At 39.8% G+C, this 18,008-nt stretch overlaps 1 protein-coding gene across 1 annotated transcript; it reads left to right on the top strand.

Annotated features, from left to right (window-relative positions):
• The first annotated feature begins 792 nt into the window (after positions 1–792).
• LOC123320134 lies at positions 793–15,681 on the top strand. The gene is made up of 2 exons (XM_044907327.1): positions 793–1,062; positions 14,441–15,681. The coding sequence occupies exon 2, from the start codon at positions 14,463–14,465 to the stop codon at positions 15,666–15,668; it is 1,206 nt and encodes a 401-aa protein (XP_044763262.1). The 5' UTR covers positions 793–1,062; positions 14,441–14,462; the 3' UTR covers positions 15,669–15,681.
• The last annotated feature ends 2,327 nt before the right edge of the window (positions 15,682–18,008 follow it).

An 18,008-nucleotide genomic window follows, 5' to 3' on the forward strand; every position in this document is an offset into this window, starting at 1 on the left:
ATTTTGAGAATACAAGGATATTAGATAGGGAAACAAATAAAAGAACCAGGGAATTTTTGGGAATGATTTATATAAAACGAAACCCCAACTCTATCAACGACAGAACAGATATAAATGGTCTGAACAAAATATACTCAACGATTATAAAGAAGACAGCGGAAAACGACAACGAAAGAAGAAGAAGAGTGACAACGACACCAACTTGACAATTCATTAACTTAGCACCACATTATGTTACAAAATGAAGAATGAAGACACATGCACCACAAGCAGAAGACTTGGAAATTGTTAAAATAAAGGTGACAGATCTCTATCTCGAATAATTGTATATGTAACTGTGTTTTTGATATTTGTTTTTAGATTGAAAAAGGGCCCGAACCCGAAACGTCTTATTATATTTGACTAAATAAATTAGGTTAACAAAATTCCAAACGATCAATTATTTAATACAATAATAAACTAATGGAATAAATATACCAACAAACAAAGTCTAGAATGTTTGATATGTTTATTTCAAAAATTGTTAATGATTCAGTGAGAATGCCCCTAAATAATGTACAAGTTGATCAAGCTAGAAGTGGAGATCAAGAAAATGATTATTTTATGCAGGATGTTCCTGGGGTTGATTTGATTAATACTGATAATCTTGATACTGAAAATCTAGCGAATAACATACGTGGACATGCACGCGTTCAATCTGGTTCACGTATACAGGGTGTCTCTGAAAGAAATATAAACGTCAAATCAAATTTAAGTTCCAATTTTAACTTAACCTCAGTGAGGAGAGTAAACTCCCATCGGGCGCCTCCCCAGGTGGCGGATAGGGGGATGCCTCCCAGATATGGGTGGTACCGGGGAAATCAAATACCCGGGGCGGACCAAATCGGCGCTGCCTTGCGCGTTGGGGAACGGACCCCAAAGGCTAAGGGAAGGAAAACCCGGACAGAAAACCCATGCATACCGATGGGTAACCATCGGGGAAGAACGCGTAGGCGGTTAAACTTATACTTAAACATGGCGGATCAGAAAACTAAAGTGATACCCCAGGAGGGTAGGACCGAAGTGAAATAAAACACCCCTTATCTGGAATCAATGGAAGAGCGGCTTTCCACTGAACAAGGGGTGATTATTTTTAAGATGTTAACACACAAAATTGAAGGCCCTTTTAAAGGCAAAAATGGTGGATTCGGCCCGTCGCGCGAAGGACAGGACTTTGATGTTTTTCTATATTTTCTGGGGAGAAAATTTAAATGAGACTCTGTTAAAATGTAACGAATAAATCTATTCCAGGTATTTGAATACAAGCACGTATTTGGTCGATAACGACCCAAAATAAAATCTCAATTTCTTTCGCACATACAAAGTGCGCAAAGCAATAATCATTAAAATTTCGCCAACAAAATCTTGGATTAAAATTCTCTTTTTTTCAATTGCAAAACAACAATAAAAATATAATCAAAAATCACATGAATTTCAGAGGAGCTTTCAGGACTCTGGACAAACAAAAATTGGAACCTTCTACCTTTTTCTGCGACCAGCGACCGTCGTTCGCCTGGGGCTGCTGGTGAACTTTTTCGATCACCAGACTTTCCTCGCACAGAACGGCGAATTCTCAATTACACTCAACCGCACTTCCCGCACTTTACCGTCGTCAACGATTAACGCTCTTCGTTTCGACTCTATCCGAAATATTGAAAAATCCTATATCCGACCTATACCACAAATAAAAACAATGTTACGCCCTGAACTGACTTTAACCACGGTACTAATTATCTTACACTATTCCCCGAATAGCTTGTACCCGTCTCCCTTTTTGAGACCTAACTCCGAAAAAATACTTCTAAATTTCTCGAACTGCCGAATCTACTCTCGGACTTCCAAATCTACCCTATTAGAATCCCGGATTCTACTTCCGTCTTCCCGACGTATATTTTCTTCGACTAACAACTGACTCCCTTCCCTTTTTTTGATTCCTTTTATTATTCCCCTTCTTAGATCAAAACCCAAATTCCTTCTCCACCTCTCATGGGTGTTTCCCCGATTATGCCACGACGCTCTAACCTTGCATTTTTCTGAACTAATTGAATTGGCCGGTTAAAACTCAAGAGCCTGCTAATTCTTACAACGCCGAATCAATTATCTTCGAATATTGAATTGATATATAAGCTCTTATGGGCGAGTTATTATCTAAACTAAACCGTTTTCCTTTTAACTTAAAAATCGGTCTCATGTCCGACATGAAACTCTACTTCTTCGACACTTATCTTCCGAGTGGAAAATTATCGTTCTTACGCTTGTCATCAAAACCTTTATTTTCAATTATCTTGAACGTTAAGAACCCGAAAAAGAATTTCCTAGCCCAATATTCTAGAAGCATATATATCTCGTCAATATTCCCATTTATTACAATACTCCCCCCTTAAAAAAAGTTTTGGCATTGGATGCCATAACTTTTCTCTATTCCTATCAAGACTTTCACTGGTCCACTAGTCCATCGTCTCCCAACCAAAAAGCTCAAACATCCTATACTAAATGTGCCAAGCATTTAAGCGTAATTCACAAGCAAAAAAAACTGAAACAGCATTATAAAATAATAGTAATAAAATTTTCCTTACAACTATGGAAATACCTTATCTACTTAACTTAAACAAAATCAATCAAAAATCAAACATCAGTATCATTGAGATTCAAAAACATGAAAATTCAAAACAGCAAAATTCAAAGTTCATTGACCAAGTTCTTGAAGGATAAATTTTGTCTGTCACTTCACTTCTCCAGCATGGAGTCTTTTAGGTTCACTTTTCGAATTTCAAATTCACTTTCGCGGTCACAATAAGCTTCTTTCCTCCACGCCGATGTCTGCCAGGTCCACGTTGTTTACTTTCCAGGAACTCACCTTCGCCTCGGGAATAACCTTCAAGGAGATGCAACGACCTAGTCTATCATTTTGAGCGTAACGCACTTGGTGTTCAATATGAATATTTCCGTTAACTTTCTAACGTCTATTGGTATCGCGCGAGTTGTCCTCATATTATACGGCACATAATCCGGGTTCGCGATCTACCACACTACCCGCACCTTTCTCCTCTGTCCAGTGGGGTGCAGTCGCGGTCAAAGAGGGATATAACATAGACGTTCTTGTCTCCTGTGGCACTGGTGTGTCTGTCGTAGTTTCGTTATTTCTTCTCATCTTCTCTTGCTTGGTCCTGTGTTGGTTCATTAGCCACATAGTCAGGGTATTCCACAGGCTGGCTAAAAGGGTCAGTCCACAGCCGAAGACTTCATATAGATGTAGTCCATTTAATATAACTCCTATGCTGTACTTTATTATTCTAAAAATTGCATAAAATCCCATAAGTCCGCTCATGAAAAGTCCGATGTCCGTGAACCATCCCCATATTTGACGGATCGTGTTATGTGCTAGCTCTTTCATTTCTTCTGTGTTGAATATATTTATGGTCGAAAATCCTTGATCCGATGTGTCCAACCCGGCTACCCTTCTAACGATGATATTTTCCACAGCTTTCCTTTCTATCCCGAAATTCAAAATGCGTTGAGCTTTGTCGATCTCTTCTTGTGTATATATTCCCAATGCGCCAATAGGCTGAATGGGTGCGAATTCTAATTTTGAGTCGGAATCAGGTTTAAGCTCTTTGGGTGCTTTCTTTAGGGTGGGGTACGGACTCAACCCCATCCATTGTTCCTCTATTTTATACAGTGGGGGCATAAGACCATTACAGTCTACCTCTTCTGCATAGTTCTGAATAACTCTAGTAACTGGAGCCATAAATTTCGATTGGTTGTTGACAGAAATGGGTAGTTCATTATAACATTTTTCAGTTCGCCGTACCTTCACTGTGAGGGGTACACATCGCATTATATACAGAACTTCTCCCAGTACACGTCCTACATATCCTCCGCTATCTTTCACCAATTGGCTCAAGGTATTGGGTACCAACGGGGCCATCAGAAGTCGATTTCTCAGTATCTCTCGTTGCACCAGACATCGTCTATGTATGGTGTCCGTATGTAATTGGTCTAACTTTCTAGTATATGCTTGTTCTACATATAAAAACTTACTATTGACATAAGCCATTAGATCGGCATTGTGAGGTAATATATCCATTTTAAGAACGAGTCGATCTTTCTGGTTTTCTTGTAGGACTAAGATTCGAGGATGCTCAGTTTGCCATATTTCAGTGTTACACAACATAACCTTTTTGATCAACGTTACTGCAAATACTTTTGTACTGTCTTCTACGACTAGAACCTGCTCTGTGGTAAAATGATTTGAAATTATCTCTGCCTGTCCCTGATAGAGTGAGGTGAGCGATTCCTCGCAGGTAGATAGGGGTTCGTGCTCCCATGTCACTTCTCCCAATGTGGTGTCAAAACAATACCCCTTCAAATAAGGGCATACAACACCCCCTAATATACTGATCTCATTTTCATCAATTTTCACTCGAGTTTCATAGTCTGAAACTCGTATTTTCACAGAGGCCACTATAACTACATCATGCCACGTTTGTCCACTCTCCTGATAAGTAATGCCCTTGCAGCTTCCATCATTATTCAATATACCTCCTAGTGTGACTGATGCTGAAGTAGTTCCATTCATAGTTATTTTCCCTATTTCTTGATTATACAGCTTTATAGTTTGGTAGCGGTGTACGGATCGACACTCTTCGGCTCCAATTCGATAAATAAAATTAGATATTCCCCCGGCCACAACTGAACTATGACTATGCATTCCACAATGCATAATAATTCGGTTTATTTCGACGCAACATGTCCACACGTGTCTCAGTTTTATTTCGTCCTTTTGCAACACCTTTACCTTAATCGATTTGCTTTTATAAGTGGTCTCTAGGCTAGGACACTCCGCGACATCACGTATAGAAACCGCGGTTATTTCGCTGTCTTTGTTCGCACAATCGTACGCTATCAACGCGTCAGCAGCACTCGCTATAGTCAATAAGAAGGTTATTCCACCAGCTAGGGCTAGTCCCTTCCCCATACTGAGGGTTGACTGGAATCCTCTTGAACCCTTTAAGATAGAATGAAGGATTTCGTTATCCACTAACAGTCTAACATCAAACTATACATGAAACAAATAACAATAGATGTAAAAGTAATACAATCTTACTCTCATTTTGTTTTATTTTTTTTTTGTCAATTCGACCCTCTCATGATTACTATCATTCAAAATAATCATGCGGGGAAGAATATCACAAGTAATATAAAAGCCTAAGAACACAAAAAAAATAAAATTCCAGAGCATTATAAAAAAATGAAAATGCAAACACAATTCAGAAAGAAGTTATGACGCTAATCATCGCCATGCATGCCAAACAGAAATGCCGAAGGGTATCAGGGCATCCAGAAAAGATGTTGTGTTGACAAAAGAATTCCTTCTCTGGTTATACTGGAGAAACAATTCCGAGCCAAAGGTAATCCACTAGTTGAAATAAAAGTTGGATTGAGGCCAGGAGGCCACACCCAAAAATTCTATATATAGAGGATTTAAATACTATCTGTAAAGAAAGCTTAGCAGATGTCCGTCACCACATATGTAGTGCAGTGTTTACGAGGGAAAGAGAGAGAAACAAAAATCAAATCTTCAAGAAACTCATTCGGAGATGGATTTTAAACTACTGTCCTAGTAAATGGACTCAACAGAAAAAGACAAAGATAAAATAAATATTGTTCGTAACCCAGAACGGGGACCCTCGTCAAGCGGTGGCTCATTGGGTCACTGAACCTCCTGGAATCTACGAAAAGGGCAGGAGTCGATTCAATTCTCCTGGGAGGCTCATCACCAAGACGCTCCCCCTCGCTACCCTAATCTCATCTTCTTCTCAAGAATAGCCCCAGCGATCTGGTGGGCGCCGTATTCTTGTAGATCGTCGTAGAGGAATCCTATCCGTTACAAATCTTTCTACCTCTCCATCCTCACTATGTTCCTCAACCTCATCCTCACTATCTTCCTCTATATCACCTTCCAGCGCCGAGCGCCGTATTGGAATAAGTGCCGGAGGAAATGTCCCTATTTCCTCCGGAGCCTCGTCCGAATCTGATAAAACGTCATTCCCACACCTTTGTTTTCCTTGTTGTCTCGTTATATTCATATCCCTCGGGACATACTTTTTTAACCTATTCGCATGAATAATTTGTTGCTCCCTTTCTCCCTTTTTTCCAATTCTATAGGTAACCGGACCAACTACATCTAAGATTACATAGGGACCCACCCAAGATTTTGAGAGCTTTTTTGATAATCCTTGCTTGACGCTCATTTCCTTTAAATATACCTGGTCCCCTTTTTTGAAATTACATTCTGCCGTTTTTTCATTGTACCTTCTCACCCGGTCTGTCTTTGTCCTTTCCGTATTCTGGTATACTTCTGCATATACCCTTCGTAACCGCTCGACTAGTTCCGCGGCATAATTATCATCGTAGTCGTACCGTAACCTTCCCGATTCAATAAAGCCGTCAATTGGCAACCTCTGATCTCTTCCATGCAGCAGAAAATAAGGACTATAGCCAGTGGTAACATGAATATTACCACGGTAAGCCATTAATACAAAGGGTACCCAATCATTCCAATCCTGTTGATTCCTATTGATATAATGCGATAACATGTCCTTTAGAACACGATGCATCCTCTCAATCTGTCCGTTTGACGTTGGAGCGTAACTCGACGTTTGAATCTTCTTGATTCCCAACATTGAGCAGACTTCTTTAAACAGGGTCGATGTAAAATTAGCCCCTCTATCTGTGAGCAGCATTTTGGGTGCCCCATGTCTGACGATGATATGTTCGACAAACGCACGAGCGATTGTTTCCGCTTTTTGATCACGAATTGGGATAGCCTCCACATATTTCGTAAAATAGTCCTGAAATGTTAGGAGATATCGATTTCCTGTCATTGTTGTTACAAGAGGTCCTACAATGTCCATAGACGTCAGTTCCCAAGGCTCTGTTGTGGTGGTGAACCTCTGAAGAGGTGCTTTCTTCAAGTGAGGCGAAGTTTTCCTCCTGTTACAAGAATCGCAACTAGCACAATAATTGATAACATCGGATCGCATATTTGGCCAAAAGAACCTCCGTCTCAACCTGGCCAGGGTTTTCTGTTGTCCAGGATGTCCCGCCATCGGTAAATCATGGAAATCATATAACACCTTTTTTACATAAACCCGTGGTATGACCAATTTATCTTTCTCTTCATCGCAGACATATAACATCCCATCGTTTGAAATATAATACGGATTTTCCTGATCTTCTGCCTTGGCATTCAATATTTCAAAAATTGTTTGACAATAAGGGTCGTTTTTTTGTGCCTGTCTCAGAGTTACCCTGTCCCATTCGGGCTCTATGAGTTCTGGTTCTTTCCTTCCTAATTTCACGGGAGCTATCTGTAACGATACTAGCTCATAAATTGTTATTTCGATGTTGGAGTTGTGAAAAATAAATCTTATCATCTCCAGTACTCTATCCCACTCCAACTTATCCAGACCACACCCTATTTTAGGCATGGCCAGAAAAGTATCTTTATTTTTCTCGCAACACATTCTTAGGCTCCTCAGAGCATTCCACATGCTTCTGTAGGACGGTTTATCATAATAATTCATTTTAGTTATCAAATAATAGATATTTCTTTCCGGTAAATTCAATTCCGCTGTTTCTCCCACGTTTCTATTTTGCTGACGTAATTTTTCCACCGATCCATAGATATTCTTGAATTGCAGCGCAATTCCTGCACCCATAGCTAAATCTTGCGAGACACAGTGGGCTAGAGCCCACGATTCCGGTGCCAAAAATAAATTTCCTTTTCTCATGTTAAGCGTTACCATCTCTGGTATTTGGTGAGTACTTCTGTAATCCTCAAACTCCTCGAATTCTACGTCAATAAAATGATCATCTCTATTGTACATTCGACTAAGGGCATCAGCGTTTCCATGAAGTCTTCCCTTACGATGAATAACCACGAAATCATAATCAGCCAGGGTCATTGCCCATCTGGCTAGCCTAGAGCCAGGGTCCTTCAAATTAAGCAGCCATTTGAGCGGTCTATGGTCCGAAACGACGGTAAACTTTTTCCCATATAAATAACATCTAAACGTCTGTATTCCAAAAACTACCCCCAACAGTTCTTTCTCCGTAGTGGAATAGTTTAATTCTGCTTTCTTAAAATTCCTACTGGCGTACGCGATCGGACGTTCATGGCCATCCCTAATCTGACTTAACACTGCCCCTATTCCAAGTCCCGAGGCGTCTGTGGCCACTACAAATGGTTGTTTGAAGTCCGGATATATAAGTACCATGTCCGAAGTTAGGGTTTTTTTCAGATGTGCTATTGACCTTAGAACTTCTGGTGTGATTTCAAATTTAACGTCCTTTTTTGTCAAGTTTGATAACGGCGCTATCAATTCAGAGGCATTCGGGATAAACCTTCGATACCAATTTACGATTCCTAAGAATGAACGCACACCTCTAACGTTTTTGGGAATGGGAAAATTCTTGATACTTTCAATTTTCTCAGGATCTGGAAGAACCCCCTGTTGGGTGATTATGTGTCCTAGATATTTAACCCTTTTAAGCAGAAAATTACATTTTTTCGGCTTCAACTTTACATTAGCAGTTCGCAATCGTTCGAATACTTGTCGTAACTTTCCTATGTGATCGTCCTTCCCTTCCGAATTAAAAATGATAATATCGTCAAGATAAACCATACACAATTCTCCAGTCAGTCCAGCCAATGTAAGGTTCATGAAACGTTGGAACGTCGCTGGCGCATTCTTCAAACCGAATGGCATTTTCAGATATTCATAATGCCCTTGAAATGTACTAAATCCGGTTAGAGGAATGTCTTTTTCCTCCATATCAATTTGATGATACGCTTCTGCCACGTCGATTACTGAAAACAAAACTTCGTTTCCAGTACTATAGCCCTGAGTTAAATCCGATATATTGGGAAGAGGATAATATTCTGTTTTAGTTACACTGTTCAGGCCCCGATAATCAATACACATCCTAACTTTTTCTTCACCGTTGGGTAATTTTTTCGTAACAAGAACAACAGGGGCGGACCAGGGACTAAACGATGGGCGAATAACGCCAGCATCTACCAGCCTATCAATCTCTTTCTGTAAAACCTCCCTTTGGTGATATGGAATCCGATATGGGGCTTTACAGATTGGCTGCGTCCCTGGTTCTAATGTGATACTGTGTTTTACCATTGTGGTGCTGGTCAATGGTTCATTATCTTCAATGAATAAATCACTGTATTCCTTTATAAGCTTTTTCAAAGTATCCTGCGTGTCCCCGTCCAAATGTTCGAGACTGAAACCGGTAGTAGCCCAGTCCTCATTCTTGAACGATATTTTACCAATCATTTGTGATATCTCATTTTCTTTCCCCGTATCGCAAGTGAATGCTTTTGCGAGCTTCTGCCTCTTCTGTAGTCTAACCTCCCTGTTAGACAAGTTTATTACACGAATCCACAACCTTTCCGAATTTTTAGTAAGGCAATTTGCGACATAAACCTGTCCGATACCTAAATCTAGGGGTTCACATACTATATAAATCCCCTCAATTTTTTTCTTCAATCTAGTTTCAACCAAAATTTCCGAACGCTCGGGAATAGTGACCCCCGATATCAGCATAACATCGGTTTCCCACAGTCCTTTGCCATCGGTGGTTGATTCCTCCCTGATATTCTCAATAATATTTCCCAATTCCTCATAATTATCGGTCTGTATACCGAAATCTTTAAAAAGTATGTCAGGATCGACTTCTTTACTCCTGGTGTCTCCCATGACACATATCTCGTCGTTTTGAGCGTAAATTTGGTCCAGATCCCTATTCCTCTGATGGATGTCTCCCTTATAACTTCCCGTTCTTGGCTCCTTAATACCTCGAGTTATTCTCGTAATCCTCTCCATATTCTCCATACAAGTATGTTCCTCAATGTCTTCTTTCCTCCAAAACTTAAATTTCCTCCCCCACATCAGTACCGATGGATCCTCCTCATAATTGATTAGTGCCTGATTGGCACAAAGGAAATCCCTTCCTAAAATAACCTGGACGTTTCCTAATGTCCTGTCATCACACACGACAGCCGTCCAATTCGCTCCCAATTTTTCTCCTTCTGGGCCCACAAAAATATTCGTCGTACCCCAGGTACGTATATTATGCCCTGACACACTAGTCAACTGCACCCCAATTCCGGTTCCATTTATTTGGTCTTCCGCAATTTGTTCCTTTTTCACGAGTGTCACCGCTGCTCCTGTATCAACCAAACAGAAGCTCGCCCTTCCATTAATACTTAGTTTTATTATATGTGGTACGTCATATAATCCTACGAAATTCACCTCCGGGATTACCATGACCGAACGCCTCTTTGAATCTCCCTTGTATACCTGCCTCGTTGGTGACCCTCGCTTACTCTGCCTCTCTAGCAATTTTCGGCCTCCGCCCGGGCAGATGGACTTTGGCCCTCGAAGTTTAAATTTTTCAATCCAAAACTAGACGGCGACCGCGATTGCTTTGGAATCGCGCCGGTAGATTTGGTAATTCCTGATGCCCCAAGTTCCTCCCTATTATTGGAATATCTTATGCTCCTGTCCTCGTTCATACGCTTACTCCCAGAAGCATTTATTCCCTCACCTCTCCATGATCCATTTCCAAAATTCTGTCTTTGTTCTCGTCTTCCAAACGAATTTTTCTTGAGACAGTCCCTTGCCCAATGTCCCTGTTGATTACAGTTATAACACGATCCTTGTGTCCGTTGTCCCATTTTCCTGCTATTCCGACATTCCCTCGCGAAATGTCCCGTTTGGCCGCAAGAAAAGCACTTCCTTCCGTTATTTTTCTCTGGGTTTCCCTGACCTCGCCAGGTACTTTTACATTCCTTTGCCGAATGTCCCTCCTTTTCGCACAATTGACACACCGTTCCAGTGTCAACTGTTGATATCCTCATATTTGTTAACCTCCCCTGCAACATCCTATTGGTTGTTTCCTGCAACCGCACTAATTCTTCGGCCTTTTTCAAATCCAAATCCTTTTCCTTCAACAATAAAATTCCGGTTTCTTTCATGACATCCTTCCTCAGACCAATTTTGAATTGATTTAAAATTAAATCCTTATCCTTCTTCCGTATTCCAGGCTCCTCTTCTGTCTTTGCTCCGGCCAGATCCTCGATCAACAAGTTAGCCCCTATTGTGCGTAATCTGGTACAAAACGAGGACACATCCTCGTCCTGTCTTTGGAAACAACGACTCAAGTTCCATTGGTATTCGCCCGGCAATCTATCTGAAGTGAATTTTTGTATGAATCGATTTTTTAAATCAGTATAAGTTAAAGAATTTAGAGTAGGATCCGATTTAAAAAAATTGTAGGCATCACCCACAAGCTTAAGTTTTAGTAAGATGAGGGTATCGTCCTCACTCCAATCATCTAATTTTGCTCGTAATTCTAATTTATCAAAATATCTATTCACATCTTTACCGGAGAACCCATCAAGAGTGGTCGCGAGCATCCCCAACGAATACATGAAAGGGAGTTGCACAGAACTTTTTGCCGCCACACTAGGGGTGGTGTTACTAGCATTAGCCGCCGGCAACATTTTCGAAACCTAACCTCAATAAAAATTAAATTTGAAAACTATCTTTAAATTCCACAAAGATATTGAAAATCAAGTTTCCCTTTTTCGAAATCACAATATACTGCGCACACACGATAGAATTAGTCAAACTCTACACACCAAATAATCTCACTATTCAAGAAAAACCTTCAATGCAAACGTCCTGAAAAAAAAAATTATTTAAAAAAAAAAAATTTTTATCCTGAACGCAAATAATATATCGAAAAATAAATAACGCCCTGAAAAAAAAAAATTATATTTCAACAGAAAATAATATTCAATAAACAATTCCTGAAAAAAAAAAATCCTGCAACCCTATCTTGTCCTAAATTCCAAACTGACTTAAAATTCCAAATTATCCTAATGTTCACTTGATTTTAAACAATTAAATTAAAATGACCGAAATTCCAAAGTATTCAAACGTCCAAATTGGAAAAATGAAAATATTTAATTGAGAGGATTTCACTCTTAATTCCGTGTTCAACTTCTGACAAAACAACACAAAAAAAAAAATTCTTAATTTTCCATATTCGCGTTAACTAAATTGATCATAATTTCGCAAAAGTTTTTTGAAAGAAACAAACTAATTTGCGACTCCGCTTTTTGTTACGAAAAAAATAACCGATCAATCAACTCTCTTTTTTTTTCTATTTGATACTCAACAAAAAAAAATTTTCGAAATATTCACTTCAAAACCATCAAACTACTTCAAATTAAAAATTTTCAATACCACACAGTAATATACAAATATCCTGAAAAAAAAAAAAATATATATCTTTCACCATCAGCCAAGGATGCACCCTCAAACAATAAAATTCTTCCGAAAAATTAAATTTCAATCTTCAATATTACTCAATTACTTTCTGAAGGTTTCCATCAATCAAATCTTTCAAAATTATTGAACACCAATGCTTTTCGCAAATGAAATTTTTCAACTGTCTCCAGATTTGAAACTTAATACCTACTATTGATTTTGAAATAAAATTCTGATCCAACTCACTGAAGAGAAATTAACGAACTTTTCCAACTCTACTCAACTTTCCCTTATATCTCCGCAGCTAAACTTTAAAGAGAGAAAAAAAAAATCCTGTTGGCAACTTAACTTTTCACTTTTCACAAAAATTCTTAAAATGAACCAAAACCGACGCAAAATTAAATTATCCTTGGCAATAAAATAACTCACAGTTCCTTCATCCGAAAGTCCTCCTCAAATTCATTATTATAATCAAAACATCATATATTCCACGAAAACCCTTAATCAACCGCAAAAATTCTTAAAAACCAATTCTCTCAGTACTTTTCACTTCCACAATGACGCCTAACAAAATATTAGCTTCAATTTAACTCGCTCCAAAAACAACCAAAACTTTGAAAATCAAACTTCTCATAAAATAGAATTTAGTATTCCACCCCAGAAAAATCAACTAACATCATCCCACCGCTGTCACCAGTGAAATAAAACACCCCTTATCTGGAATCAATGGAAGAGCGGCTTTCCACTGAACAAGGGGTGATTATTTTTAAGATGTTAACACACAAAATTGAAGGCCCTTTTAAAGGCAAAAATGGTGGATTCGGCCCGTCGCGCGAAGGACAGGACTTTGATGTTTTTCTATATTTTCTGGGGAGAAAATTTAAATGAGACTCTGTTAAAATGTAACGAATAAATCTATTCCAGGTATTTGAATACAAGCACGTATTTGGTCGATAACGACCCAAAATAAAATCTCAATTTCTTTCGCACATACAAAGTGCGCAAAGCAATAATCATTAAAATTTCGCCAACAAAATCTTGGATTAAAATTCTCTTTTTTTCAATTGCAAAACAACAATAAAAATATAATCAAAAATCACATGAATTTCAGAGGAGCTTTCAGGACTCTGGACAAACAAAAATTGGAACCTTCTACCTTTTTCTGCGACCAGCGACCGTCGTTCGCCTGGGGCTGCTGGTGAACTTTTTCGATCACCAGACTTTCCTCGCACAGAACGGCGAATTCTCAATTACACTCAACCGCACTTCCCGCACTTTACCGTCGTCAACGATTAACGCTCTTCGTTTCGACTCTATCCGAAATATTGAAAAATCCTATATCCGACCTATACCACAAATAAAAACAATGTTACGCCCTGAACTGACTTTAACCACGGTACTAATTATCTTACACTATTCCCCGAATAGCTTGTACCCGTCTCCCTTTTTGAGACCTAACTCCGAAAAAATACTTCTAAATTTCTCGAACTGCCGAATCTACTCTCGGACTTCCAAATCTACCCTATTAGAATCCCGGATTCTACTTCCGTCTTCCCGACGTATATTTTCTTCGACTAACAACTGACTCCCTTCCCTTTTTTTGATTCCTTTTATTATTCCCCTTCTTAGATCAAAACCCAAATTCCTTCTCCACCTCTCATGGGTGTTTCCCCGATTATGCCACGACGCTCTAACCTTGCATTTTTCTGAACTAATTGAATTGGCCGGTTAAAACTCAAGAGCCTGCTAATTCTTACAACGCCGAATCAATTATCTTCGAATATTGAATTGATATATAAGCTCTTATGGGCGAGTTATTATCTAAACTAAACCGTTTTCCTTTTAACTTAAAAATCGGTCTCATGTCCGACATGAAACTCTACTTCTTCGACACTTATCTTCCGAGTGGAAAATTATCGTTCTTACGCTTGTCATCAAAACCTTTATTTTCAATTATCTTGAACGTTAAGAACCCGAAAAAGAATTTCCTAGCCCAATATTCTAGAAGCATATATATCTCGTCAATATTCCCATTTATTACAGAAGGTCCAGAATCCCTCCCCGCTTATGCGGGCTGCCCCATGGATTCTGGGGGGGGGCAATGATACGCCAGGTGCTTCAAGGGTAAGCGACCAGGCCCTGGAGTCACTTCCAGCGACTGGAAGAAAAACTGAAGAAAAGAGGAAAAAGAAGAAGCACCGCGAGAGCGGAGAAATTTTCGAGAAGGCCCAGAAAATGAGGGAAATGAGGCAGAGAAGACTAGAAGGAAAAAAAGAGAGTATTGAGAACAAGAAGGCGAATGAAGAGATGGAGCGATCCATAGAAACAATACAAATGGGGGATAGTGATGATCCTTTCAGAAGATCCTCTAAATTGCAGAGAACAACGACTAAAGAAAATAAAGAGGAAAATGAAGGAGAAGAGATGCTTGGAATGACCAGCACACCGACCGAAAAAGTGGAATCAGAACCAGAAGACTTCCTTAGACAGTGGATTCTAGGAGACCTCAGGCCATCAAAGAGGAAACGAACTGACCTATCTCCGGAAATAAGCTTCGAGGAACAGGAAATAAAAGGAACAGTGAACTCCCTAAAAGCCTTGGTACAGGACATAGGAGATGTGGTGGGAATGACATGTTGTAATGAGGAAGTCAAAAGTAAACTTCGAGAGATACAACAAAAACTGGAATTGGAGGCGACACAGTTAGCAACTAAAGGGCAAAAAATAAAAAAAGAAAGCATCGGCGTACAAACATCTGCAGAAGAAATAGACATGAACGTCACCATTAGTACACTCAGGAGTAGCTTAAGGGAAGACATGAATGTGGAGGAGGTTCGGAAAATACTGAACCAAGACTGGCCTGAAGAGGCATACCAATTTAAAGTGGATAATAGGAACATAACAAGTCCTGATATCGATGGGGACGTGGTACTGATGATTCCGGTGCAAGAGATTTCGCAAGTGCGTTTTCTGAGGACACTTCTGGGTACATCGAGAAAGCTGCAGCAATATGTATACGGGGGCAAACTAAAGGAGGGGGAGATAGTTCAACATAAGTGTGGGGTGGTGTCATGTATAAATGGCAAGGAAGTGAAGGAGGAAAATCTAGTATACATCGCAGGGCTATCAAAAAAACAAGAAGATGAAGAAGATATTATACGGAGTATAATGGAAATCGGCACAAAGCTCCGAGAGGAAAAGAAAGAAGAGATGAACTCCCGCTACATGTTGCAATCCACAGCAGACTACCGGAAGAAGATAAAAGAAAAATAATCGAGTGCGCTTTCTACGGATATGACGGAGAAGTCATATTACACTAGAAAAAAACGGACCCAAAAGGTAAACAGGCTCGAAAAAAATACTACGGAACTGAGGCTGTGATGATTGAAAGGCCGATATATAAGACATATGCGGAAATGGTTACCAGTCTGAAACAAAAGCTTAAAGAGGAACAAGGACTAGTGAAGGATATCGAAGGGATAAGAGAGACCCGGGAAGGCCATTTACTGGTAGAAGTCAAGAAAGGAAGTAAGACAATGGGCGAACTCTACGAAAAAATCAAAGGGGACACGAGCATGGGTAAGGTCGGAAAATGACAAGCATGGCACCGAAAAAAGCTGCCAATTTGTATGGAATTGATATAGACGTCAGGGAAGAAGAGATAATAGAGGCTCTGAGAAACGCATTAAAAAAACCAAACAGTGACGGCGAAATTGAGGTCAGGGCGCTGAGAAACATGAATGGCGGTAGAAAGGCAGCAACAATCCTGGCACTACCAGAAACAATTAAGAATCTAAATAGAATCAAAAATATTAAGATTGGACTATCGGTAGCTACAGTGAGGGAAAGGGAGGACATCCTTAAATGCAATAGATGCTGGGCAAAGGGTCACATGGCTAAGGACTGCGACGGAGAGGACAGGACTGGAAAGTGCAGAAACTGCTGTAAAGAAGGGCATATGGTACGAGACTGCCAAGAAAAATCGTTCTGCGCGAACTGTGGAATAGTCGGACACAGAACAGACAGCAGTCAATGCACAAAAAAAAGGAACACGGAGGCTGAGCATACAATGCATAAGCAGGGTCCGGAGATGGCATCAACAGTTACCTAAATTGAAAATGGAGGAGATATGCCTATATCATTGTGGGGGACACTATACACCCGATCAAATTTTAAACCTGTATATAGTAAATTATTATTTTAATGGACCCTATACATCCAACCGAATTTTAACTCTGTATATAGTAAATTATTATTTTAAAGGACCTTCTACATCCATACATAGACTATGTTTCAAGTGTGTTTATCTGGTGGATATACAATTATTTATTATTTTATTTATACATCTGTGTTTTGTGATTCAAGCGGCTTTTCTGCCATGCAAGAGTATTTACATGCGAGATGATGTCTAAAACGCTGCGGGTATTACAGGTGAATTTGGGAAGAGCAAGGGCGGCACACGATATGGCTTGGGACGAAGCACTCAGGACGAAGGTGGATATAATTATAATATCTGAACCTAACAAAAAGATTGGAAGTGAAAAAGGATGGATTCTGGACCAAAAGAAGGATGTTGCCTTGGTTGTCTGTAATAAAAATGTTGAGGTGGAAGAGGTAAAGAAGAAGGATGGCTACGTATGCGTCAGACTACAAGGAACATACTTATATGCGACATACATATCCCCGAATATATCTATAGAAGCATTTAAGAAAAAAATTGATGAAATTTTCGAACAAGTGTCAAGACATCCAAATAAGTCCATAGTAGCAGGTGACATAAATGCGAAGTCACCACTATGGGGATCCCCCCTCGCAGATATACGCGGAGAATACGTGGAACGCTGGATGACCCAGCTGACATGGCTCGCCACCAATGATGGCAAACATACTTTCGAGCGTGGAGCCTCCAAGAGCCATATCGATGTGACACTAAGCTCGGAACGCCTCGCGAGAAGCATAAGAGAATGGAAAATTAACTACAACAACCCCTTCACATATCACGGGCAAATTCACTATGGATTGAATGTCTCCGAAACAATAAGAAGATCCGTACAGAGAAATCTGTGCCTGAACATAGGAAAATTCACGAAACTTCTGCAAGAGATTAACGAGGAAAGTGATGGAGATGTCTATGAGGATATATTGCGGGCATATAAACAGTCTACGGTAGAAGAAGAAAAAGGCTCCAATAAAAAACCATACTGGTGGAACCAAAACATAGAGGAAAATAGGAAAATATACATAAGACTAAGAAGGCAGTATACTCGACGTAGAAGACATGAGGGAGAACAACAAGAGCTTCTGCAAAGAATGAAAGCAGAAAGGGTGCCCTGCTGAAAAGACTGATAAGGACCGCCAAAAAGGAAAAATGGAATGATATCCTCACTAGCCTTGAAAGTGATATTTGGGGGGAAGGGTACCGTATTGTGACCGGCTCAATCATGAGGGGAAATGTGGCGAATAAGATCCCGGTAAAGAGAAGAAAACAGATTCTACGCGATCTATTCCCCAAAACAAGGGAACTGCCCACAAATATCAGGAATGTTATTAACAGACCAGAGCCGTTCACAATCGCGGAACTCGAAGATGCCGTGAAAAGTATGAAAAATGGCA

Source organism: Coccinella septempunctata, chromosome 9, assembly GCF_907165205.1.
Source record: "Coccinella septempunctata chromosome 9, icCocSept1.1, whole genome shotgun sequence".
Lineage (NCBI taxonomy): Eukaryota > Metazoa > Arthropoda > Insecta > Coleoptera > Coccinellidae > Coccinella > Coccinella septempunctata.

What these genes read in the sequence shown, in the direction of transcription:
- LOC123320134 (XM_044907327.1), top strand. Translation starts at nt 14,463, where the DNA reads ATGCGGGCTGCCCCATGGATTCTGGGGGGGGGCAATGATACGCCAGGT.